Source organism: Oncorhynchus tshawytscha, linkage group LG01 (genome assembly GCF_018296145.1).
Source record: "Oncorhynchus tshawytscha isolate Ot180627B linkage group LG01, Otsh_v2.0, whole genome shotgun sequence".
NCBI lineage: Eukaryota > Metazoa > Chordata > Actinopteri > Salmoniformes > Salmonidae > Oncorhynchus > Oncorhynchus tshawytscha.
This window is the reverse complement of record NC_056429.1, coordinates 57,874,414-57,899,081: the sequence shown is the minus strand read 5'-3', so window position 1 is coordinate 57,899,081 and position 24,668 is coordinate 57,874,414. Positions and strand designations below refer to the sequence as shown.

General features: G+C 42.6%; 1 protein-coding gene across 1 annotated transcript; it reads right to left on the bottom strand.

Annotated features, from left to right (window-relative positions):
• Positions 1–488: 488 nt before the first annotated feature.
• On the bottom strand, positions 489–23,715 carry LOC112254067 (cytosolic phospholipase A2 zeta). The gene is made up of 21 exons (XM_042323538.1): positions 23,522–23,715; positions 23,205–23,277; positions 22,862–22,998; positions 20,591–20,719; positions 20,452–20,492; positions 20,272–20,314; positions 18,753–18,807; positions 10,678–10,817; positions 10,220–10,327; positions 10,078–10,112; positions 9,820–9,958; positions 9,421–9,557; positions 9,057–9,279; positions 8,689–8,806; positions 8,308–8,445; positions 8,086–8,193; positions 6,102–6,281; positions 5,714–5,883; positions 5,402–5,509; positions 1,436–1,514; positions 489–1,132 (listed from the first exon to the last, which is right to left on the bottom strand). The coding sequence occupies exons 1-21, from the start codon at positions 23,663–23,665 to the stop codon at positions 921–923; spliced, it is 2,517 nt and encodes an 838-aa protein (XP_042179472.1). The 5' UTR covers positions 23,666–23,715; the 3' UTR covers positions 489–920.
• Between the last annotated feature and the right edge of the window lie 953 nt (positions 23,716–24,668).

Genomic DNA, 24,668 nt, shown 5'->3' with positions numbered 1-24,668 from the left:
CGTTCAAGTGCAAAGGATTAGCATTTCAAAGAATATAATTATCAACTGTGTGTAGTGAATCCATTTTGTCTTTCCCGCTCTTTTCCTGTCCCCAACCGTTTCCATTGTTTACCAAGATGTCATACCGGTTTAGCCCACTAGGGACTTATCAATGCATTGTGTTAGTAACCAATAACTACTGTTTGTTTGTTATATATTTCTGTGATTATTTAGTTAGTTAGCAAATAAATAATTAAGCCAATTTGTATATCGCTGATTCATCATTTAGGCTCGTGCAGATATCCAAGGGTTTGCGACGTTCAATAATGAGAACTGATGAGGTAATAATTATACATTAATAGAAGACTAATCGATAAGATATGAAAATATCTGAAGAGTTGATTCGGGAAATAGACTCTATAAACATTTTCCCGTGATGCCCCGACTTCCAAGTTAATTAAAGTGTACATGATTAGTTTAAACACATAATAATACATACACATAGAGAATTGATTTGATAAAATAACAGTCTTCACATTTAATGATAGTTCAGACATGACATCTAATAATAAGCAAGCAAATGAATGAGACCCGGTCTCTGAAAATACATCAATCATAAAACGTAGAAGGCAAAAACTCATATCAAAATACTCTGCTCTTCATGATCTAAAAAATGAAACCAAGGCCCCTGAATTGAAGATACAATTCATGAAAATATTTTCACAATGTCAAGTCAGCAAGCTGCTGATGATGTCTTCACACTGTCTTCCTCTCTCCCTTACTGTCTCAAATGGACAGTGTAACCAGACTGGACGTCCCACCAATAAATTGCAGTTAGAATTGCTCCTCTCAATGTAAAGACTGATCTGATTGCATGTTGTTCTCGCTCTTCCTCCATGGAGGGGCTCATGTCAATGGCATGCATGCTGCTCAAGGGGGTCCTATTCCTCCACAGGCACCTTCCTCTCGAGGACCTTCCCGAGAGCCTGGAGGATCTTCTCCTTGTTGTTCTGGATGTTGTATGAGGTAAGGTCTGTCAGTGCCCGGAAGTCCTTTGCTGCGTAGGTCAGGTGTTTGGTGAGGTAGGGGGAGCTGCTTGTGCTAACGTCAACATCCCCTGCCATCATCTCCTCCTTACCCTTACGTGCCACACCTAAAGAATGAGAACATAACAATACCATCAGCTTTAAACATCAAACAACCTTAAAATCAAACTATAGTTTGATCAATAATACCAACAAAGTGCAATCCAATACAAAGTTTGAAGGCAATGATCTTTGGCCCTGATCCCTAAAACACATATGAACCATTTTCTATTGACAGAATATTGATTTGATTGACAGGCACAGAGCCAATGGCTTATTGACAGCTTGAACTATAAGCTAGCTACAGTAGCTCATTCACTACCCCTACACTCTGCTTCTTTTAAAATGACCATCATCTTGACAGTGCTTACCAGGGGCCTTGAACTCTTTGAATGAGATGTTGACGAAAGGGAAGTGAAGCACTGTGGGAGCCTTGGGGTTCTTTTCATCCTCTGTAACGGTTTTCTAGTGGTGATGAAGGAGAGTCGGACCAAACTGCAGCGTGTCGATTGCGATCCATGTTTAATATAACAAATAAACACGAACTTACAAAAAACAATAAACGAAACCGAAACAGCCTATCTGGTGCAAACTAACAACGAGTACACATAGGACACTAAGGACAATCATGACAAACTCAAAGAATATGGCTGCCTAAATATGGTTCCCAATCAGAGACAACGATAAGCACCTGCCTCTGATTGAGAACCACTCCAGACAGCCATAGACCTTGCTAGACAACCCACTAAGCTACAATCCCAATACCACCACCAAAACCCCAAGACAAACACACCACAATTACAAAAACCCCATGCCACACCCTGGCCTGACCAAATACATAAAAATAAACACAAAATACTTTGACCAGGGCGTGACAGAACCCCCTAAGGTGCGGACTCCGAACGCACCTCAAAACAATAGGGAGGGTCCGGGTGGGCGTCTGTCCATGGTGGCGGCTCCGGCGCGGGGACGTGGACCCCACTCCTTTAATGTCTTAGTCCCCTCTCCCTTCGTCCCTGGATAGTCCACCCTCGCCGCCGACCATGGCCTAGTAGTCCTCACCCAGAACCCCACTGGACTGAGGAACAGATCGGGACTGAAGGACAGCTCGGGACCGAGGCAGCTCGGGACTGAGGGGAAGCTCGGGAGTGAGAGAAAGCTCAGGAGTGAGAAAGCTCAGGAGTGAGAGAAAGCTCAGGAGTGAGAGAAAGCTCAGGAGTGAGAGGAAGCTCAGGAGTGAGAGGAAGCTCAGGAGTGAGAGGAAGCTCAGGCAGGTAGATAGATCTACCAGCTCCTGGCTGGCTGGTGGTTTCAGCAGATCCTGGCTGACTGGCAGATCCTGGCTGACTGGCAGATCTGGAAGAGTCTGGTTGACTGGCAGATCTGGAAGAGTCTGGTTGACTGGCAGATCTGGAAGAGTCTGGTTGACTGGCAGATCTGGAAGAGTCTGGTTGACTGGCAGATCTGGAAGAGTCTGGTTGACTGGCAGATCTGGAAGAGTCTGGCTGACTGGCAGATCTGGAAGAGTCTGGCTGACTGGCAGATCTGGAAGAGTCTGGCAGACTGGCGATGCTGGGCAGACCGGCGGCGCCGGGCAGACTGGCGGCGCCGGGCAGACTGGCGGCGCCGGGCAGACTGGCGACGCTGGGCAGACTGGCGGTGCTGGGCAGACTGGCGGTGCTGGGCAGACTGACGACGCTGGGCAGACTGACGACGCTGGGCAGACTGGCGGTGCTGGGCAGACTGGCGATGCTGGGCAGACTGGCGATGCTGGGCAGACTGGCGATGCTGGGCAGACTGGCGATGCTGGGCAGACTGGCGATGCTGGGCAGACTGGGGGCACTGGCGGCGCTGGGCAGACTGGCGGCACTAGCTGCTCCATATAGGCTGACAGCTCTGGCGGCTTCTTACAGACTGACCGCTCTGGCGGCTCCGTGCTGACTGGCAGCTCCTTGCAGACTGGCAGCTCCTTGCAGACTGGCAGCTCCTTACAGACTGACAGCTCCGTGCAGACTGACAGCTCCGTGCAGACTGACAGCTCCGTGCAGACTGACAGCTCCGTGCAGACTGGCTGCTCCATGCAGACTGGCTGCTCCATGCAGACTGACAGCTCTGGCTGCTTCATGCAGACTGACAGCTCTGGCTGCTCCATGTAGACTGGCTGCTTCATGCAGACTGACAGCTCGGGCTGCTTCATGTAGACTGACAGCTCTGGCTGCTCCATGCGGACTGACAGCTCTGGCTGCTCCATGTAGACTGACTGCTTCATGCAGACTGGCAGCTCGGGCTGCTTCATGTAGACTGACAGCTCTGGCTCCTCCATGCAGACTGACAGCTCTGACTGCTCCATGCAGACTGACAGCTCTGGCTGCTTCATGCAGACTGGCAGCTCTGGCTGCTCTATGTAGACTGGCTGCTTCATGCAGACTGGCAGCTCGGGCTGCTTCATGTAGACTGACAGCTCTGGCTGCTCCATGCGGACTGACAGCTCTGGCTGCTCCATGCAGACTGACAGCTCTGGCTGCTCCATGCGGACTGACAGCTCTGGCTGCTCCATGCGGACTGACAGCTCTGGCTGCTCCATGTAGACTGGCTGCTTCATGCAGACTGGCAGCTCGGGCTGCTTCATGTAGACTGACAGCTCTGGCTGCTCCATGTAGACTGGCTGCTTCATGCAGACTGACAGCTCTGGCTGCTCCATGCAGACTGACAGCTCTGACTGCTTCATGCAGACTGGCAGCTCTGGCTGCGCTGAACAGGCGGGAGACTCCTGCAGCGCTGTGTCGGAGGAAGGCTCTGGCTGCGCTAAACAGGCGGGAGACTCCGGCAGCGCTGTAGAGGAGAAAGGCTCTGGCTGCGCTGAACAGGCGGGAGGCTCCGGCAGCGCTGTAGAGGAGGAAGGCTCTGGCTGCGCTAAACAGGCGGGAGACTCCAGCAGCGCAGGAGAGGAGAAAAGCGCTGGCTGCGCTGAACAGGCGAGGCACACTGAAGGCCTGGTGCGTGGTGCTGGAACTGGTGGTACTGGATCGAGGACACGCACAGGAAGCCTGGTGCGGGGAGCTGCTACCGGAGGGCTGGGGTGTGGAGGTGGTACTGGATAGACCGGACCGTGCAGGCGCACTGGGGCTCTTGAGCACCGAGCCTGCCCAACCTTACCTGGTTGAATGCTCCCGGTTGCCCTGCCAGTGCGGCGAGGTGGAATAGCCTGCACTGGGCTATGCAGGCGAACCGGAGACACCGAGCGCAAGGCTGGTGCCATGTAAGCCGGCCCAAGGAGACGCACTGGGGACCAGATGCGTAGAGCCGGCTTCATGGCATTTGGCTCGACGCTCAATCTAGCCCGGCCGATACGCGGAGCTGGAATATACCGAACCGGGCTGTGCACCCGCACTGGAGACACCGTGCGCTCCATAGCATAACACGGTGCCTGCCCGGTCTCTCCAGCCCCCGGTAAGCACAGGGAGTTTGCGCAGGTCTCCTACCTGGCATAGCCATACTCCCTGTAAGCCCCCAAGAAATTTTTGGGGCTGACTCTCGGGCTTCCATCCGCTCTGCCGTGCTAGCTCCTCATAATGCCGCCTCTCTGCTTTTGCTGCCTCCAGCTCGGCTTTGGGGCGACAATAATCTCCAGGCTCATTCCAGGGTCCTTTACCGTCCAATTCCTCCTCCCATGTCCATAACTCCAGGTGGTGCAACCTCTCCCACTGTAGCTGCTGCTGCTCCTGCTGCTGCTGCCTCTGTTGCCTCTTCTCCTGTTGCTCCTTTGGGCGGCTACACTCCCCTGGTTTAGCCCAGGGTCCTCTCCCGTCGAAGATCTCCTCCCATGACCAGAAATCCTTGGTGAGCATCTCCTTTTCGGCTGCTCCTGCCTGTTGACACGCCGCTTGGTCCGTTTGTGGTGGGTGATTCTGTAACGGTTTTCTAGTGGTGATGAAGGAGAGTCGGACCAAACTGCAGCGTGTATTGCGATCCATGTTTAATATAACAAATAAACACGAACTTACAAAAAACAATAAACGAAACCGAAACAGCCTATCTGGTGCAAACTAACAACGAGTACACATAGGACACTAAGGACAATCACCCACGACAAACTCAAAGAATATGGCTGCCTAAATATGGTTCCCAATCAGAGACAACGATAAGCACCTGCCTCTGATTGAGAACCACTCCAGACAGCCATAGACCTTGCTAGACAACCCACTAAGCTACAATCCCAATACCACCACCAAAACCCCAAGACAAACACACCACAATTACAAAAACCCCATGCCACACCCTGGCCTGACCAAATACATAAAAATAAACACAAAATACTTTGACCAGGGCGTGACATCCTCAAAGATGTATAACTCTTTCAGGGGCTGTCCCTTCAGGCTGCTGAAGTCAATGCGGGGGAAGGGGATGCTGTGGTCTTTGCAGTAAACCTCAGTCCTCTTTAGGACCTGGTAGATCGATTACAGAGATGTCAGTCAGAAAATTCAAACTCTGTGTATGGCCATTATGCAAGTCATATGCACCTTCTGGCCTAGTGTGTGTGTGCAGACCTCTGTGCAAAATGTGGATCTAGCAAATTATCAAGTACACTGCTCTGTTCATCTTTCAACACAAATTCACTCTTGTATTATTCATAAATTCAACCCATTTACTTCGAATTGGTCCTCGCACCACGAATAGTTGAGGGACATGATGACATCAACAGCCCTCTCTGGTCTCAAGACAGGGGGACAGCCTGTGTTGATGGAGAACCCAGAGTCTGCCAGGTGGAGTGTGGAGTCAGCTGGAGTCAGTCTGTTGGGGAAGGCATCTGGATGCATATCTGCAGCAACATTGGGAGAAAAACTTCAGCAAACATAATCTTAATCTACATACAGTAATAATACAATACATAAATAGACTGTTGGTGCCACACACACACACACACACACACACACACACACACACACACACACACACACACCTGTACAACAGTATTTGAATAAATCCATGTTGAATTTGTTTTACCAGTAATAGTTAGGTGAAGTTCATGCATGGTACCTTTCCAGGCAGTAAAGTTGCTGTTGTCATTGTAGTTCCAGTGCAGGAAGAACCCACGCATAAAGTTGTAGATCTTAGTGATGACTGGCCGGGTGGTAAAGAAGCTGGTCAGCGCTGAGGCAGTGTTAGTGACAGGCTTGAAGAGATAGGTGTCCAGGGTGGTTGGTTCATTGTCGGTTTCTTTGGAGGAAGAATTTGAGGGGTGTCAAATAACTGAAATATTGCCACAGAGTTTGGCTGTAGAACAGTATAGTATAGAGACCCTAGCCACATGTGCAGACCAGCTGGCTGGTGTGTTTAAGGGCATATTCAATATCTCCCTAACCCAGTCTGCTGTCCCCACATGCTTCAAGAGGGCCACCTTTGTTCCTGTACCCAAGAAGGCAAAGGTAACTTAACTTAATGACTATCGCCCCATAGCACTCACCTCTGTCATCATGAAGTGCTTTGAGAGACTAGTCAAAGATCATAATCACCTCTACCTTACCTGACACCCTAGACCAACCGATCCACAGACGATGTAATCGCCATCACTCTGCACACTGCCCTATCCTATCTGGACAAGAGGAATACCTATGTAAGAATGCTGATTATTGACTATCAACACCATAGTACCCTCCAAGCTCATCCTTAAGGTCAAGGCCCAGCGTCTGAACCCTGCCCTGTGCAACTGAGTCCTGGACTTCCTGACAGGCCACCCCCAGGTGAAGGTAGGAAACATCCCTAGACCAACCGATCCTCTCCGCTGATCCTCAACACTGGGGACCCACAAAGGTGTGTGCTCAGCCCCCTCCTGTACTCCCTGTTTACCCATGACTGCATAGCCAAGCACGCCTCCAACTCAATCATCAAGTTTGCAGATGACACAACAGTAGTAGGCTTGATTACCAACGATGACGAGTCAGCCTACTGAGGGGAGGTGAGGGCTCTGGGAGTGTTATGCCTGGAAAACAGCCTCTCACTCAACGTCAACAAAACAAAGGAGATGATCGTGGACTTCAGGAAACAGCATAGGGTGCACCTCCCCATCTACATCGACGGTACCGCAGTGGAGAAGGTGGAACACTTCAAGTTCTTTGGCGTACACATCACTGACAAACTGAAATGGACCACCCACACAGACAGTGTGGTGAAGAAGGCTAAACAGAGCCTCTTCAACCTCAGGAGGCTAAAGAAATGTGGCTTGTCACCTAAAACCCTCACATACTTTTACAGATGCACAATTGAAAGCATCTTGTTGGGCTGTATCACCGCCTGGTACGGCAACTGCACCACCCGCAACCGCAGGGCTTTCCAGAGGGTGGTGCAGTCTGCCCAACGCATTACCAGGGGCAAACTACCTGCCCTCCAGGACACCTATAGCACACGATGTCACCGGAAGGCCAAAAAGATCATCATGGACATCAACCACCTGAGCCACTGCCTGTTCACCTCACTATCATCCAGAATGCGAGGTCAGTACAAGTGCATCAAAGCTGGGACCGAGAGACTGAAAACAGCTTCTATCTTAAGGCCATCAGACTGTTAAACAGCCATCCCTAGCACATTAGAGGCTGCTGCCTATAGACAGACTAGAAATCACTGGCCACTTCAAGGAATGGAACACTAGTCACTTAATAATGTTTACATATCTTGCAATACTCATTTCATATGTATATACTGTATTCTATACTATTCTACGGTATCTTAGTCTTTTAATGTTTACTAATCTGGCATTACTCATCTCATATGTATATACTGTTTTCTATACTATTCTACGGTATTTTAGTCCGTTCTGCTCTGACATTGCTAATCCATATGTATATAGTTTTAATTCATTCCTACTTAGATTTGTGTGTATTGGGTATATGTTGTGTAATTTGTTACACATTACTTGTTAGATATTACTGCACTGTCAGAGCTAGAAGCACAAGCATTTCGCGACACCCGTGATAACATCTGCTAATCACGTGTATGTGACCAATAAAAGTTCATTTGATTTGACCTATTTTGTTGACATCTTCACCCAGCCATGGGCTCCAGGATGGCTGACCTCCAGTTGCAAATCTCCAAAGCTGGGTCAGGTTAAGAGAGAAGACACTGCTCCAAAGACCTGTCAACACAGAGGCAGAGGTGCCCACAACTGTTGTAAAAAGTATTGCATTTACATTGAAATTCATAGATACATTTTGCACACGCGTGCACACACAAACAAGTGATCTCTCACCAAGCAGATAGGAGGTACGTATCGCTGGATGTTTTTTGACTAGGTGACCAAGGTAGAATTCACTCCCGAAGTCCTCCGCATGGATGTAGGCGCCATACTTTGGAATGCCCACCTCATATGGTGTGAACTCACACCACTCTAAAATGATAGGAACAGCCATTTCAACTCCAACTGCAATTTTTCAAATCGGTTGTATAGCACTTTTGATTTGACACGCGCAACATAAGTTTGGTGTATTACCTGGATACATAAAGATATGTAAATAACATACAAGTTAACACCAACATTCTGTTACAATATTCATTGATTCAACATGTGGACCACTGTTTGGGTTGCATTAAAATAAATATGATCAAACATAAGATGCTAGAACAGCTTTACCAAGTTCTCTTGTGGTGTCTTTCACTCCATCTTTCAGGTTGACAGCAGTGCAGATGGGTAAAGGGTTCTGTCCCTCTGATACAGCCTTCTGCTGGTCAGACAGAGTACTGGTGTTCTCCTACAAAACACACATTGGAGAAATCATTCTGTCACAGGCTGTTCCAAACAACGTCGCAAAATGTTAAATATGTAAAGCATCATAACTCCGTGTGAAAGACATAAGACACTAATTGTGGCTGTGGGAAAAACATTCCATAGTTTCAATTAAATAAAAAGCACTATAATTACAGGCAACCACCATTTCCGCGAAACTCCTTCCCATTGCAGTGTGATTAGTACAGTGTGTATTGTAAAGTAGGCTGTTGTACCTTCCCATACAGGCAGTGCTCGATGACCAGACCCCACATGTCTATGAGTGACACCATATGACCCTCCTTCTCTTTCTCCTCCATCTGGTATCTGTAGTACTGCAGCTTCTCAGGGGTGAAGGCACTGAGGAAACTCTTGGTGATCTCCCCCTCCATAGCTGAGATGGACTCATCCATATCACACTGTGACCAATCTGCTTCCTGATACAGCGTCGCTAAGGCCCTGTTGAACAGGAATTTGTTATGATGTCACATAAGTATGGGTCTCAGTAGTATAAACTGGCATGTGTGTGTTCATTCACTCCTTCGTTAATTTTGCTTATTGGATACGGCCTATTTAAATGGCGATAAATTCCATGCTCACCATGTGGAGCCTGACACACCAGTGATATAGCTCATAGCATCCAGTAAGCCCAGTCTCTGCAGGCCCTTCAGACTGCCATACAAGCCAGTCATTGCTCTGGTCCCTCCCCCTGAGCCAACCACAGCTATAACAGGCACCTGGGTGAAAAAGACAAACACCATCTCTGGTTGGAGCTTCCATCTGTCAGTCAACCTGTTTGAGACTTGTTCCATAATTACAGTGAATGACACCACAGTAGAAATAAACCAATTCCCCACAACAATGTCTTTCATGAGACTGGAAAAACACAAACATATTTGGTCAGCATCAATATTCAGTCTTCATTAGTGTGTAAATTATGGATGACAAGCAGCCATTGGTGCAGTGTGTAATAAGTGCATAAAACTCATCACCATGTACCTTTTTAGGGTCAGGGGCCGAGCTGAGGCCCAACTCCTTTTGTAAGGCCTGACCCACTAGCACCTTTCTTTTCTTCAGGAATTCTTTTTCCTCCGGAGGGATGTCAAAATCAAGACGCACCTCAAATTCATCATCTAGGCTGTGGATTTACAGGGGCACGCACACATTATCTTACAACAATAACAACTCATGCCTTGTGTTTGTATACTTCTGAATGAAATACTGATGGTTTTTTTTTCGTAAAAAGGAACACTTTACCAGTCCTCTGCTCTCAAATGTAGATCCACCATGTCCTGTGAAGGGGCAGTGTCCACGTAAGTCATATAGGCTTTACAAACACCCTTCATCAATAATCTTTCTTGGATCTTTATGGCAAACACTAGAATGTGGTCTACTGTACCTCTCCCACAGGTAAAGATACGTTGAAGTCATTACTGGCTGGAAGTTGCTGGAGTGGAACAGCAGATACGCCAGTGATAGTTGCACCTTCTATCTCACCCAGTTTATCCTGGGGATACAAGAAATATGATAGTGGAATTTTTAAAAATCATATGGAACTTGGATGACAATAAGGAAGATATTGGTCAAGTAAAGTATTTCGCCACTATGGCCTATTTATTGCCTTCAGTCCCTTATCTTACCTCATTTGCACACACTGTATATAGACTTTTTCTATTGTGTTATTGACTGTATGTTTGTTTATTCCATGTGTAACTCTGTGTTGTTTGTGTCGCACTGCTTTGCTTTATCTTGGCCAGGTCACAGTTGTAAATGAGAACTTGTTCTCAACTAGCCTACCTGGTTAAATAAAGATGAAATAAAATAAAATAATGAAATAAAAGGATCAGTTAACCGCACCGTCAAGCCCAGCTCCGTCTCCAAGTCTCTGTTGATGTAGTAGCGTACGGTTTTGGCCAGGTTCGATGTTTCTTCAGGAGCAAGAATCTTATGTTCTTCTTGAAAGGCCCCACACAGTTTCAGTACCACATTCTGCTCCACTAGAACAATAACATAGATTGGTTGCTCAGTTGAGTGCTTTATGATATACAATTTATACATTGGGGTGTATTTAGAAAACAAATCAACGTTTATTGGTTGCGTACACAGTTTAGCAGATGTTATAGCGGGTGCAACAAAATGCTTGTTACTAGCTCCTAACAATGCAGTATAATGTCAAACAGCACACAAATATATATACCGTACAGTACCAGTCAAAAGTTTGGATACACCTACTGTAGTCCTTCAAGGGTTTTTCTTTATTTTTTACATTGTAGAATAATAGTGAAGATATCAAAACTATGAAATAACACATATGGAATCATGTAGTAACCAAAACAGTATTAAACAAATCAAAATATATTTTATATTTGATTCTTTAAAGTAGCCACCCTTTGCCTTGATGACAGCTATGCACGCTCTTGGCATTCTTCAACCAGCTTCATGCTTTTCCAACAGTCTTGAAGGAGTTCCCACATATGCTGAGCACTTGTTGGCTACTTTTCCTTCACTCTGCAGTACAACCCATCCCAAACCATCTCAATTGGGTTGAGGTCGTGTGATTGTGGAGGCCAGGTCATCTGATGCAGCACTCCATCATTGTCCTGTTTTTGTCCTGTTTAAAAACAAATGATAGTCCCACTAAGCGCAAACCAGGTGGGATGGCATATTGCTGCAGAATGCTGTGGTAGCCATTCTGGTTAAGTGTGTCTTGAATTCTAAATAAATTACTGACAGTATGACCAGCAAAGCACCCCCACACCATCACACCACCTCCTCCATGCTTCACGGTGGAAACCACACATGCGGAGATCATCCATTCACCTACTCCGTGTCTCACAAAGACACAGCGGTTGGAAACAAAAATCTCAAATTTGGACTCATCAGACCAAAGGGCAGATTTCCATCGGTCTAATGTCCATTGCTCATGCGTCTTGGCCCAAACAAGTCTTCTTCTTATTGATGTCCTTTAGTAGTAGTTTCGACCATGAATGCCTGATTCCCACAGTCTACTCTGAAAAGTTGATGTTGAGATGTGTCTGCTACTTGAACTCTGAAGCATTTATTAAGACTGCAATTTCTGAGGCTGGTAACTCTACTGAACTTATCCTTTGCAGCAGAGGTAACTGGGTCTTCCTTTCCTGTGGCAGTACTCATGAGAGCTAGTTTCATCATAGCGCTTGATGGTTTTTGCAACTGCACTTGAAGAAAGCTATTGAAATTGTCTGGATTGACTGACTTTCACGTCTTGAAGTAATGGATTGTCATTTCTCTTTGCTTATTTGATCTGTTCTTGCATTATATGGACTTGGTCTTTTACCAAATAGGGCTATCTTCCCCTATCTTGTCATAACAAGATTGGCTCAAACACATGAAGGAAAGAAATTCCACAAATGAACTTTTAACAAGACACCTGTTAATTGAAATGCATTCCAGGTGACTACTTCATGAAGCTGGTTGAGAGAATGCCAAGAGTGTGCAAAGCTGTCATCAAGGTAAAGGGTGGCTTCTTTGAAGAATATAAAATATAGTTTGACTTGTTTAACACTTTTTTTGCTTACTACATGATTCCATATGTGTTATTTCATAGTTTAGATATCTTCACGATTATTCTACAACATAGTACGAATAAAGAAAAACCCTGGAATGAGTAGGTGTGTCCAAACGTTTGACTGATACTTTTGGCTGGTACTGAATCTAATTAACAACTGAAATAGCACTGTAAAAGTAATCCAAATGCAATCTATATGTATGCACACCGGTTGAATTTACACAAGATATACTAAGAATTATATGTACAGCAGTAGATATAGAGTGAGTTATGTAAATAATCTAGTATGTAAATACATATGGTGGTGTGTATAAACAGTTGAACTAAAATGCAATTTACAGTAGTAGAAATAGTAGAGTGAGCTATGTCAAGAATACAGTATTTAAATACACAGTATAAAACTCCATGGCAAAAATCTCACCCTAAACGTTGTTTCAACGAGTCAAATCACGTTCGTATTTATTCCTCAGAGATCCTATAACGTAACAAGACTTCACTATATCATTAGGGGTGTAGTATATCCTATAGGACACCATATTTGGTCAGAGAGTGATGCCTTCATGGCACGCCGATGACGCGGGCGGTCATCACTTGAACGACTGCATCTTTGTCAAATAAGCACCAAACGGGGTCAAACAAAGCTAGCTAGATAGCCAATGAGCTGGGCTTTACAGGACTATCCGGAAAACTATGTATAGTCGTAAAATGTAGCTACTAACCTTGTACAACAGCATGCCTTTTCATTTTGGACAAAAATTCTGAGAATATTCAGAGTTATGAATTTATGAAAACTGGTTGTTTTGCAAATGTTGAACATATAATATGGCTACTAATACTTGGAAAGCTAAATCAAAGTCCAAGTATACAGATTTGACGATATTCTTGCAGAAAAATGTAATATGAATGTTTCCTTCACGATTTGCTCAAATGTACCTGGGGACTTCACACTAAAAGTCTTGTAGTTCACTCATTCTTCAAGTTATCTGTCTGAAACTTTGCACATACACTGCTGCCATCTTGTGGACACTATCGGAATTACAACCCGAGTGATGGCTGGATGGTGGTAGATGGTGCTAGAAAAAAAGGTATTTCTTTGTGTTTTCTTCTACCAGATCTATTATGTTATATTCTCCTACATTGCTTTACAATTTCCACAAACTTCAAAGTGTTTCCTTTCAAATGGTACCAAGAATATGCATATCCTTGCTTCAGGGTTGAGCTACAGGCAGCTAGATGTAATTTAGACGAAAATTGAAAAAAAGGGGGCTATCCCTAAGAAGTTTTAAGTCTTTAAGTTTTAGTCTTCACTGTTGAGATGGTTGTTTGTGGGTACTATTTAATGAAGCTGCCAGTTGAGGACTTGTGAGGCATTTGTTTCTCAAACTAGACAATCTAATGTACTTGTCCTCTTGCTCAGTTGTGCACCGGGGCCTCCCACTCCTCTTTCTATTCTGGTTAGAGCCAGTTTGCACTGTTCTGTGAAGGGAGTAGTACACAGCGTTGTACGAGATCTTCAGTTTCTTGGCAATAGCCTTCATTTCTCAGAACAAATATAGACTGATGAGTTTCAGAAGAAAGTTCTTTGTTTCGGGCCATTTTGAGCCTGTAATCGAACCCACAAATGCTGATGCTCCAGATACTCAACTAGTCTAAAGGCCAGTTTTATTGCTTCCTTAATCAGCACAACAGTTTTCAGCTGTACTAACATAATTGCAAAATGGTTTTCTAATGATCAATTAGCCTTTAGAAATGATCAACTTGGATTCGCTAACACAACGTGCCATTGGAACACAGGAGTGATGGTTGCTGATAATGGGCCTCTGTATGCCTATGTAGAAATTCCATTTAAAAAATCAGCTGTTTCCAGCTACAATAGTCATTTACAACATTAACAATGTATACACTGTATTTCCCATCAATTTGATGTTATTTTAATGGACTTTTTTTTTTTCAAAAACGAAGACATTTCTAAGTGACCCCAAACTTTTGAACGGTTGTGTAAGTATACTTAAAACCAAATACTTTTAGACTTTTACTCAAATAGTATTTTACTGGGTGACTTTCACTTTTACATGAGACATTTTCTATTAAGTTATCTTTACTTTTATTCAAGAATGACAATTGGGTACTTTTTCCACCACTGGAGTACAGTATTTGTTTCCTTATGTTTCCTGACAAAGTTATCAATGTTTAAGTCCTATTTTGTCATTGTGCAACCCTTTATGCACACATTTTTCTGCTAGCTAAGAAACTACTGTTATTTGGCTAAGTTGTATCCATTTGCATCTTGTTTTTGAGTAACTATTGTTATAGCAGATGAGAAATATTTCTTATTGCTAAATATATGTATGTGCCTTATATTTTTAACCTTTATTTAACTAGGCGAGTCAGCCTTACTATAGGCAAGGCAAACACGTTTTCATTATTTCAGGTAGATCAAAATAACTCAATTACATCACGTTATTTGTACTCAATTCAGCAGTTTTGACCAAATTAAGAAGAATACTATTGGAAATGAATGTTGAATGTTCCATTTATATTCCTAAAACATAAGTTGAAAATGATGCTGTCGCTGCTTCCCCTTGACAATCATTTTTGATAAATAGCCTTATGTCAAAACACTGTTTTGAAGTGTTCAAATCAATAAACATCAAATAAAGTAATTTTACAGAACAAAAGTTATCAGCAGACTTTCAGCATGACTCTAGGGAAGGGCACTCAACATGCTCAGCACTGACACAAATGACTGGTGATTGGCTGAAAGAAATTGATAGTATGAAGATTGTGTGAGCTGTTTTGTTAGACTTCAGTGCAGCTTTTGATGTCATTGATTATAAACTACTGCTGAAAAAAACCTAGGTGTTATGGATTTGCATCCTCTGTCTTATTATGGATTGAGAGTTACCTTTCTTATAGAAGAGTGGGGGTTTTCGTTAATGAAAGCCTCTCATGCAAATTCAGTTGAGTATGGTGTACCGCAAGGCAGTCGGCTCGGGCCATTATTGTTTTCTGTTTTTACAAATGACCTTCCACTGACCTTGAATAAAGCCTGTGTGTCTATGTACGCTGATGACTCAACAGTATACACGTTGGCTGCAACAGTTAAATAAATAACTGATAAACTTAACATAGAGCTCCAGTCAGTTCTAAAAAACGAAAAGCATACTTTTTTTGGACAAATCTCTTGCTCAATGCTAAACCTCCTTCAGATCTATTATTGAATAATGTGTCTATTGAGCAAGTTGAGGAGACTAAACTGCCGGGTGTAAATGGCAAGCTGTCATGGTCTAAACATATAGACTCAAAAGGTGGCTAAAATGTGATGATAGGGTGTTGCGCTGCCTTCTTGACAGCTCAGTCGACCAGACAGGTCCTACTGGCCCTAGTTTGGTCACACCTGGACTACTGTCTAGATGTGTGGTCATCTGCGACAAAGAAGGACATAAGTAAATTGCAGTTGGTCCAGAACAAAGCAGTGCGTATCGCACTCAAAGTTGAGGAGAGATTGACTGCATATTGGTCTTTGTGCAAGGTATTGATGTGTTGAAGGTACCGAACTGTCTCTTCAAGCAGTTTGCACACAGTTCAGACACACATTGGTACAACACAATACATGCAACCAGAGGTCTCTTTACAGTCCCCAGGTCCAGAACAGAGGATGGGAAACTCACAGTATTAAATAGAATCATGGCTACACGGAACTCTGCCACCCCAGGTAACTCAAGCTAGCAATAAAAACATAAAAAAGAACACTTTAATGAACAAAGCACTGAAGAGACACAGCCATTTTATACATCTTGTAATTTGCACTATACCATGTATTAGACTTAGATCGTGTGTAAGTACTGATATGTTGGCTATGTGTGATATTTTAAATTGAGGTATTTCCATCCTTGACAAATAATGTTCTGTACTATGTATTATGTTATGTTTTATGTAGACCCCAGGAAGAGTAGCTGATGCTTTTGCAGCAGCTATTGGGGATAAACCAAAAACCCTGTTGTTTTGACAAGTGGCAATTAATCACTCATATTGACTAGGGGGAAATCAGGCTGTATGCGCTGTTGAAACTAACACAAATCAAAAACCAAATGGAAACTGGAAATATTGTTTGCGTCACTTGTTAGAGGACAACTTGTAGAAGACAGCCAGCCACATTTTGGATTGTTGCATTTTGTTTGAAGTGGGTCGCCAACGCAGAAAGCTAAACGCAACACTATTTTGTTAATCGCATATCGATATCAATTTGACATCAATAGAGCGGGGTCAAACGTTTGATTTTAAACTAGCACTATTCAAAGGCCACACTGAATCTCAGAATCGTTCATACAGTATATCACTGGTTAGAAGAGAAGTTGCTGTGGAAACAGGGAAGGAAATAAATCAGTTGCTTTATTATTTAACTTCAACTAATCACGACCCACCATAGTATATCAATAGTGACAAGAGTTGGCTGTTATTGGAGTGAAAGTTTGACTCTCAAATCCATGTATTTGTGTGAAGCCAGCGACTTTAATACAGAGAGCGCCCCGAATTTCCTCTGCCATTTGAGTTTGAAAATTGATAGCAAAATTCGACTGCCAAATCTGATCTGTGCTAAAAAGGACGTGTAATTTCCCTCAATTCGATTTGGGCAAGGCGTGAGGTTGTATAATGTAGTAACACATACTCTCCAAGTACAGGAAATTAGCGGAAATAATATCAAATAATCTACTGTAATATGTAGCTTTATTGGGCAATCTCACAGCTAAATATGGAACAGAAACCTGAACATTTATGTTCAACTGCAATCAACTGCAATCAAGATTAAAGACCAGTAAACTGAGGAACAGTCTCTGTCCCGTATCGCTCCGGAGCACAATCTCCATCTCTTTGCCTACTCACACCAGTGATAATTGAAGAGGTTCTCAACCTCTTCAACACACCACCACAATATGGGAGTGATTCAAATTCTATCAGAATTTGGAACCAGTCCCATTGGACTGCTATGAGATTCGATACTTTAGGATGGTATCTTTTAGGATCCTATAGGATTCCAATACAAGAATCCAATGATAATAAATTGTACTGGACCGTATAGCCTAGTGGCTTAGGCTACTTTTACCCCTAATTTAGATAAGATTTTGCTTACAATTTCCGACATTTGGTAGGACATATTATAATTTCCGACATGTGTTTGTCAACTATAGTTAGATACATGCAGCTTCGCTTCTGTCATAACTTGTTGCCCAGAAGACTAAATAAAGTAGTGCTCACCAGAATTACATCAATAGAATTAATTTATAAGTAATTTAGTTAACACCTGTAAAGCTGTCTGTTTTGTTTAGGGACCGGAGAGAAAACACAATACCTCCAAAACAGTGGAAAGATTGTTCCTGTGCAAAATGTCCAAATGTAATCAGCTTGACCGGTTAAGGAAATGAAAAGCTGAGAAAAAGATTAAACATGTCTCTGATAAGACTTCAGTTCTTCTTGGGTGCATATTTTATGTGGTTGAAATGCTGTCTGCTTGCATAACAGTGTTAAAGATAACAAGTGACACGCGCATTCTCATTTTCTAAAGAGATAAAATAAATAATTTCTCCACTCCTGTTCCTGAGACAAAATTTACATTTGTTGTATCATTTTACTGAAAGAAGTGCATAATTCTGCAGGAGTTAATATTATATTATGCTTCATGTGAGAGGTTATAGACCTACAGTCAGTGTCCAGATTTCAGTTACTATTCCTTCCATTTAACCCATATGAACTTATCCCGAATAAAACCTTAAGCGAGATATGAGCTACTATCCAGAATACTGTGCGCATGTAAACGTGGTCACTCTTCTTGTCAGGACTATAGAGGGAAGCAACTGGGTTAGGAAGAATGCAAATACTAATAACAAAGTGAACATCCCTTAGGCCTGTCCTGACACTGAACAGGCAAAACTAACACAAACCAGGAACTGATAATGACAATAATGCAACCAACTTTGCCCCAGGGATAGTCTTAAGACTGTAGATATATCCACGTCTTAAATATTGCAAACAAGTTTAAACCTGTTTTACGGGTCAAGTAAATGGCAAACTATGTTTAACAGGCACCTGGAGAAAAATGCACTCCAAACTAGCTTTTCAGGGGTTTGTGAAAGAAAAGCTGGGTAGAATGCATTTTTTTTTTGTGTTACAATTCAATTTGTGTTCCAATAAAATGTGTGATTGTGTAATTGTTATTCCATTTCTGGTAGTGAAGGAACAGGTTTTCTGATTACATGTCTCTGCAGCTCAAAAGGTCACCATCTCACAATCTCAAGTTTCAATATGCAGACGGATTTATGGCGCAGTTGCTGACTGCAGGGCCGGCGCCAGAACGAATCAGTTACAGACATGACACAATAATACTCACTGGCAGTGGTCATCAGCTTTTCCACATTCACATCCACAGTAGAGAATGTGGAGGCCTAGGACAAAATATACTACAATGATCAGCCAATAGAATAGCCTTCTGTTTGTGGATGACAAGTTCTTTCCTTCATTTTGTACAATAGTACATTACATGTACATTGCATTCAGAAAGTAATCAGACCCCTTGACTTTTTCCACATTGTTACCTTAGTCTTGTTTTAAAATGGATTTAAAAAAATGGAAAACACCCCTCAATCTGCACACATAACCCATAATGACAAATCAAAAACAGGTTTTGCCAAAACTTTGTTGAAGCACCTTTAGCAGCGATTACAGCCAAGTATTCTTGGGTATGATGCAACACCTGTATTTGGGGAGTTTCTCCCATTCTTCTCTGCAGATCCTCTCAAGCTCTGTCAGGTTCAATAGGGAATGTACTTCTCTCAATTTATCTTTCCCTCGATCCTGACTAGTCTCCCAGTCCCAGTCGCTGAAAAACATCCCCAGAGTATGATGATGCTGCCACCACTATGCTTCACCATAGGGATGGTGCCAGGTTTCTTACAGACGTGACCCTTGGCATTCAATTTCGGTTTTATCAAACCAAAGAGTCTTATTTCTCATTGTCTGAGAGCCTTTGGGTGCCTTTTGGCAAACTCCAAGCGGGCTGTCATGTGCCTTTTACTGAGGAGTGGCTTCCGTCTGGCCACTCTACCGTAAAGGCCTGATTGGTAGAGTGCTGCAGAGATGGTTGTCCTTCTGGAAGGTTCTCCCATCTCCACAGATGAACTCTGGAGCTCTGTCACAGTGACCATTGGGTTCTTGGTCACTTCCCTGACCAAGGCCCTTCACCCCCGATTGCGCAGCTTGTCCGGGCGGGCAGCTCTAGGAAGAGTCTTGGTGGTTACAAACTTCTTCCACTTAAGAATGATGAAGGCCACTGTGTTCTTGGGGACCTTCAATGCTGCAGACATTTTTTGGTACCCTTCCCCAGACCCCCCCCCCCAAAATCCTGTCTCAGAGCTCTATGGACCATTCATTCGACCTCATGGCTTGGTTTTTGCTCTGACATGCACTGTCAACTGTGGGACCTTGTGTGCCTTTCCAAATCATGTCCAAGCAATTGAATTTACCACAGGTGGACTCCAATCAAGTTGTAGAAACATCTCAAGGATGATTAATGGAAAAAGGATGCATCTGAGCGCAATTTTATATATAGACATATACACACCCACACATTTGCATACATTTTTATTTTGCTTTGTCATTAAGGGTTAATGTGTGTAGATTGATGAGGAATTTAATACATTTTAGAATAAGGCTGTAAAGTAACAACATTTGGAAAAAGGGAAGGGGTCTGAATACTTTCCGAATGCACAGTATTAAATACAAATAATTGTCTGTTTCTCACAGCACATTACCATGTCCTTTCATTATTGACCTCATCATTATCGCTCTATGATCATCCTTTTTATGCTGACTTTGTCTTAGAATGATAAAACATATGATCATGTCCTTACCACTAGTACACCATTAGAGAGATAGTCACCAGCATGCTCTTTACTGCAAACAGGGCACACAGGGAACACAAACTGTTGTCAGTCATGGAATACCTTTTTACAACAACAAAAATGTGACTATTTCAGCACCTTCTTTGAAAGTAGTCTGACAATGGTATGGATGTCAAAGTTGTCACTCACCTCTCCAGCAACTCAAACTCAACCCACAATTCACATGTGGTCTGAAATAAAGAGATGGCATAGGAGACTAAACATAGGCTACATGGGATTCATTAATGACATATTCTAGCTCTAATCCTTAGTGCTACAATAGTCCTACCGGTTCACTGAGGAAGGTCTTGGTCTCCTTCTTCCCAGGTGTGAGGTTACTGATGTCAAACACTACAATGGAGCACAAGTCATCAGCCATGATACTGTCCTCATCGTACATCGTCAACTCCACAATATTCTGAAAAGACAAGGGCATCTCTTACTCAATTTTACCACGTTTGGATGTATTTTGATTTACAGTATTTTACAACAAGACAATGCATGTCTGTTTTATACTATAAGGGGTAAACTAATGAGATACAATCTCTCATTCGCTCATTCCATGACATGTGAAACAGCTTGATAACCTATTTCCAATATATTAAGGAAATAAAAATGCACTCCAAACTAGCTTTTCAGGGGTTTGTGAAAGAAAAGCTGGGTAGAATGCATTTTTTTTAATGTGTTACAATTCAATTTGTGTTCCAATAAAATGTGTGATTGTGTAATTATTGTTATTACATTTCTGGTAGGGAAGGAACAGGTTTTCTGATTACATGTCTCTGCAGCTCAAAAGGTCATCATCTCACAATCTCAAGTTTCAATATGCAGACGGATTTATGGCGCAGTTGCTGACTGCAAGGCCGGCGCCAGAACGAATCAGTTAGACAGATATTCGATTTCTATAGACCCAAACTGCAGGAATGTCAAAACGGATGATCAATGGAAACAGGATGCACCTGAGCTCAATTTCGAGTCTCACAGCAAAGGGTCAGAATACATATGTAAATAAGGTATTTCTGTTTTTTATTTGGAACACATTTGTAAAAATGTTTAAAAAACTGTTTTTTTTTTATCATTATGGGGTATTGTGTGTAGATTGTTGAGGAAAATGTTTTATGTAATCAATTTTAGAATAAGGCTGTAACGTAACAAAATGTGGAAAAAGTCAAGGGGTCTGAATACTTTGGATTAAACTAATAATAACTTTTAATTTACTCATCTGTCTTCTGTTCCATGGCACAATTCATGCATCTCCACTGGCATCACCACTGGCCTCTCTCTCATCCATCCTCTCTCTATAGTAGCCTAGTTCAATGTGTGTCCCAGTAGTAGCTATATAGTTTGGTCACTTATTCCGATCAATTAAAAAATGTATATATATTTTAGTAAGAAAAAAAAGTATATAGGCTACATCTTGTCAACTAGCAGGGAAGTTTGAATGGTGAGAGCTTCTCTGGTGTGATCACGTTGGCCGCTGGTAAAAATACAACGAAGTGGAATACTCTGTTCTCCTCTCACCCAGTGTTTATGTTTACAATTACATGTTTTACGTCAGAATTGGTAAGGGGATACCTAGTCAGTTGCACAACTGAATGCATTAAACCGGAATGTGTCAGAGAGGTGCAGGAATGCCAAATGTTAGAATGTTTCCAATCAAATGTATGAATTCAATTTTAACATTTTCCTATCAGTCTAACTTTCATAAACACTGCGATTGGATGGTTATCGCATCAGACTTGAATCCTCTGACCACCTCAAGCTCATTAATGTTCATATTTGAAGATTGCCGTAAGGCAAGTCTCTTTGGCAAATGACAGGAGTGGCAAGGTGTGTAATGTAATGCTGAGCAGACTTGGCAACCAGGCTATTACCAGCATGACCAAATACCCCAAATGGGTGGCTACAATGTCATTGCACCCTACCTACTTACAATACCTTTAGAAAGTATTGACTTATTCCACATTTTGTTGTGTTGCAACCTGAATTCTTAATGGAATACATGATTCCTTTTTTTTCTCACCCATCTACACACAATACCCCATAATAACAAAGTGAAAACATGGTTTTAGAATTTCATCTTATTCAAAATGTATTCCGGATTTATTCAAAATGAAATGCAGAATTATTACATTTACATAAGTATTCACACATGTAGAAGCACCTTTGGCAGCGAATACAGCTGTGAGTCTTTCTCTAAGAGCATCTAAGAGCTTTCCACACCTGGATTGTCCAACATTTGCCCATTATTCTTTTCAAATGTCTTCATGCTCTGTCACATTTATTTAGGCTTGCGATAACAAAGGGGTTGAATACTTATTGACTCCAGACATTTCATAATTCCACTTTGACATCATGGTGTATTGTGTGTAGGCCAGTGACAAAAAAACCACAATTGAATTCATTTTAAAAATCATGCTATAACACAACATGTGAAAAAAGTAAAGATTTGCAAGTACTTTCTGAAGGCACTGCATGTGTAAATACATAGGTTTAAGGAACACTATGTCCCTATGGGTAACTCTGCCTAGTGATTGGCCTATTGTGTGAGGGGACGTACCTTGACATGACGGTGGACCCTGAAGTGGAAACTCTCATTCCACTCTGGGGTCTTGCTGTTGGGCACAGTCTTAGTACGGTGAGACCTGGCAGAAGCTGTGGGGAGGCGTACAATAACATAACAGTCCGACTCAGACCCTGTAAAACAAAACAGGACTGTTACAAAATAGTTTTGCCAATAGCAGGTAGGTCTTTGTATGTATGTATAAACAGATCAGAGACCTTAACTAAAAAGCTTAAAAGGGGTAGTTCAGTTTTTTTTTTCACCCAAAAAAGTGTCTGCTCTGAAAATTAATTTAGAAATCTTTGAAAAGTATGCACAAGACGAAAACAATATGACTCACAATAATCATGAGATTGGTTGTTTTTTGCTCGGAGTACGGTAACAGTCAGGCTCTGGTAGGTCTTAACCCTTCTCTAACAGGGGAGGCAAAAACATACAGACATAGTTACAGAAATACAACACACATACACCCTACATATTCTGGAAAAAAGGTGCTGAAGGGTGTAGTGAGGAACAATATTTTTTATATAGTAGATACATTAAGCACCTGCATAATTCTAATGGATACATTTCAAACATGAAAGCACCTGGACGAGATAAACAATGTTTTGTGCATGATCTATAGCATACACTTTAAAATATAGAGAAGTACTGTACCTTCATCATGGTTAGTGAATGTTCCTCCCAAAGAATTGAAGAGCCTGTCAGCTGCTGGGAATCCTTCTCCCTGAAGAGTGGAAGGTAAATACACCATGTAGGTGAGGCATAATAGGAGGACACACTGTTTTCAGGCTCAGGCATGTCCAACACAGGAAACCAGGGGTCTCAATGCCAGATGGGATGGCCTAACTTGTTGTGGTTTTTTGCACAAAAGGATCACTATCTGGCTAATAATGGTCCAGAGTGGTAGCCTCAAGGAAACAAATGGGCGGGTGTGCAATGTTCACACAAAAAAAAATGTAAGCACTGATCAAATTTCAGGTTTGCTGAGCACAAACTTGAACTTTGTGAAAATTCTGTGCAACTTCTGGCACGTGTTTATTGTGAACACTGAGGCTGTACCCACTTTAAGTTACAGTTATAACAGTGGCCAAGTAGGCTACTGTGGCTTTCTGATCATAATATAGGCCTATCAGAATGATAAAACAATGGAGAAAATGCATCCCATAACATTTTGACATGGAATAATCTGTTTTATCATTCTGCCTATAGTAGGAGCCGATGTGTGTTGTTCAATGTAGGCCTACATTGCAAGAGACTTTAGGAAAAATTATGCTGGGCTTGACATTAAAACCTGCTTATCCACTTGTCCTTAAGATAAGGAGGTGACTGAAAAAGTGTTGTTTGATGCAAGAAACCGCTTTTCAAAATAAAGTTCATTGTTATTTCCATACCATTATTACAGAGAATGACAAATTATGCCACCTTCTGCCTATTGGCTACTTAGCTTACTGAAGCCTGTCTCAAAATACAACACTGCCCCTTTAAGACCAAAGAAAATGCTCTTTACCTGACTAGCTTTTCAAAGATGGATAGAAATGCTCACGTGTTGTGCTCTTGTAGGAAGCAACCACTTCCCCATTGCTGACTAGAAATGAGCTACAACTGGGCTAATAACTTACTAGCTAGCAAAGGATATGAAAATGGTGTGCACACGTGACTACATGCAGCTCTCGCTTTGATTACAAAACAAACGCATCTAATCGCGACCACTCATGCTGGTAACAGAGTCCAGTTCAAAAGAATGGCACAGATCCATATATGGACAGGAAAATGTGCAATGCTGGCTCACCATTAAAAATAT

Excerpts from the sequence above, each read along its gene's own strand:
- LOC112254067 (XM_042323538.1), bottom strand. The coding sequence starts at position 23,665 with ATGCCTGAGCCTGAAAACAGTGTGTCCTCCTATTATGCCTCACCTACA. Across the intron at positions 18,808-20,271 it reads TCTCTAATGGTGTACTAGTG|GCCTCCACATTCTCTACTGT; the intron begins GTAAGGACATGA and ends ATTTTGTCCTAG. Across the intron at positions 8,194-8,307 it reads ACGTACCTCCTATCTGCTTG|GTCTTTGGAGCAGTGTCTTC; the intron begins GTGAGAGATCAC and ends CTGTGTTGACAG.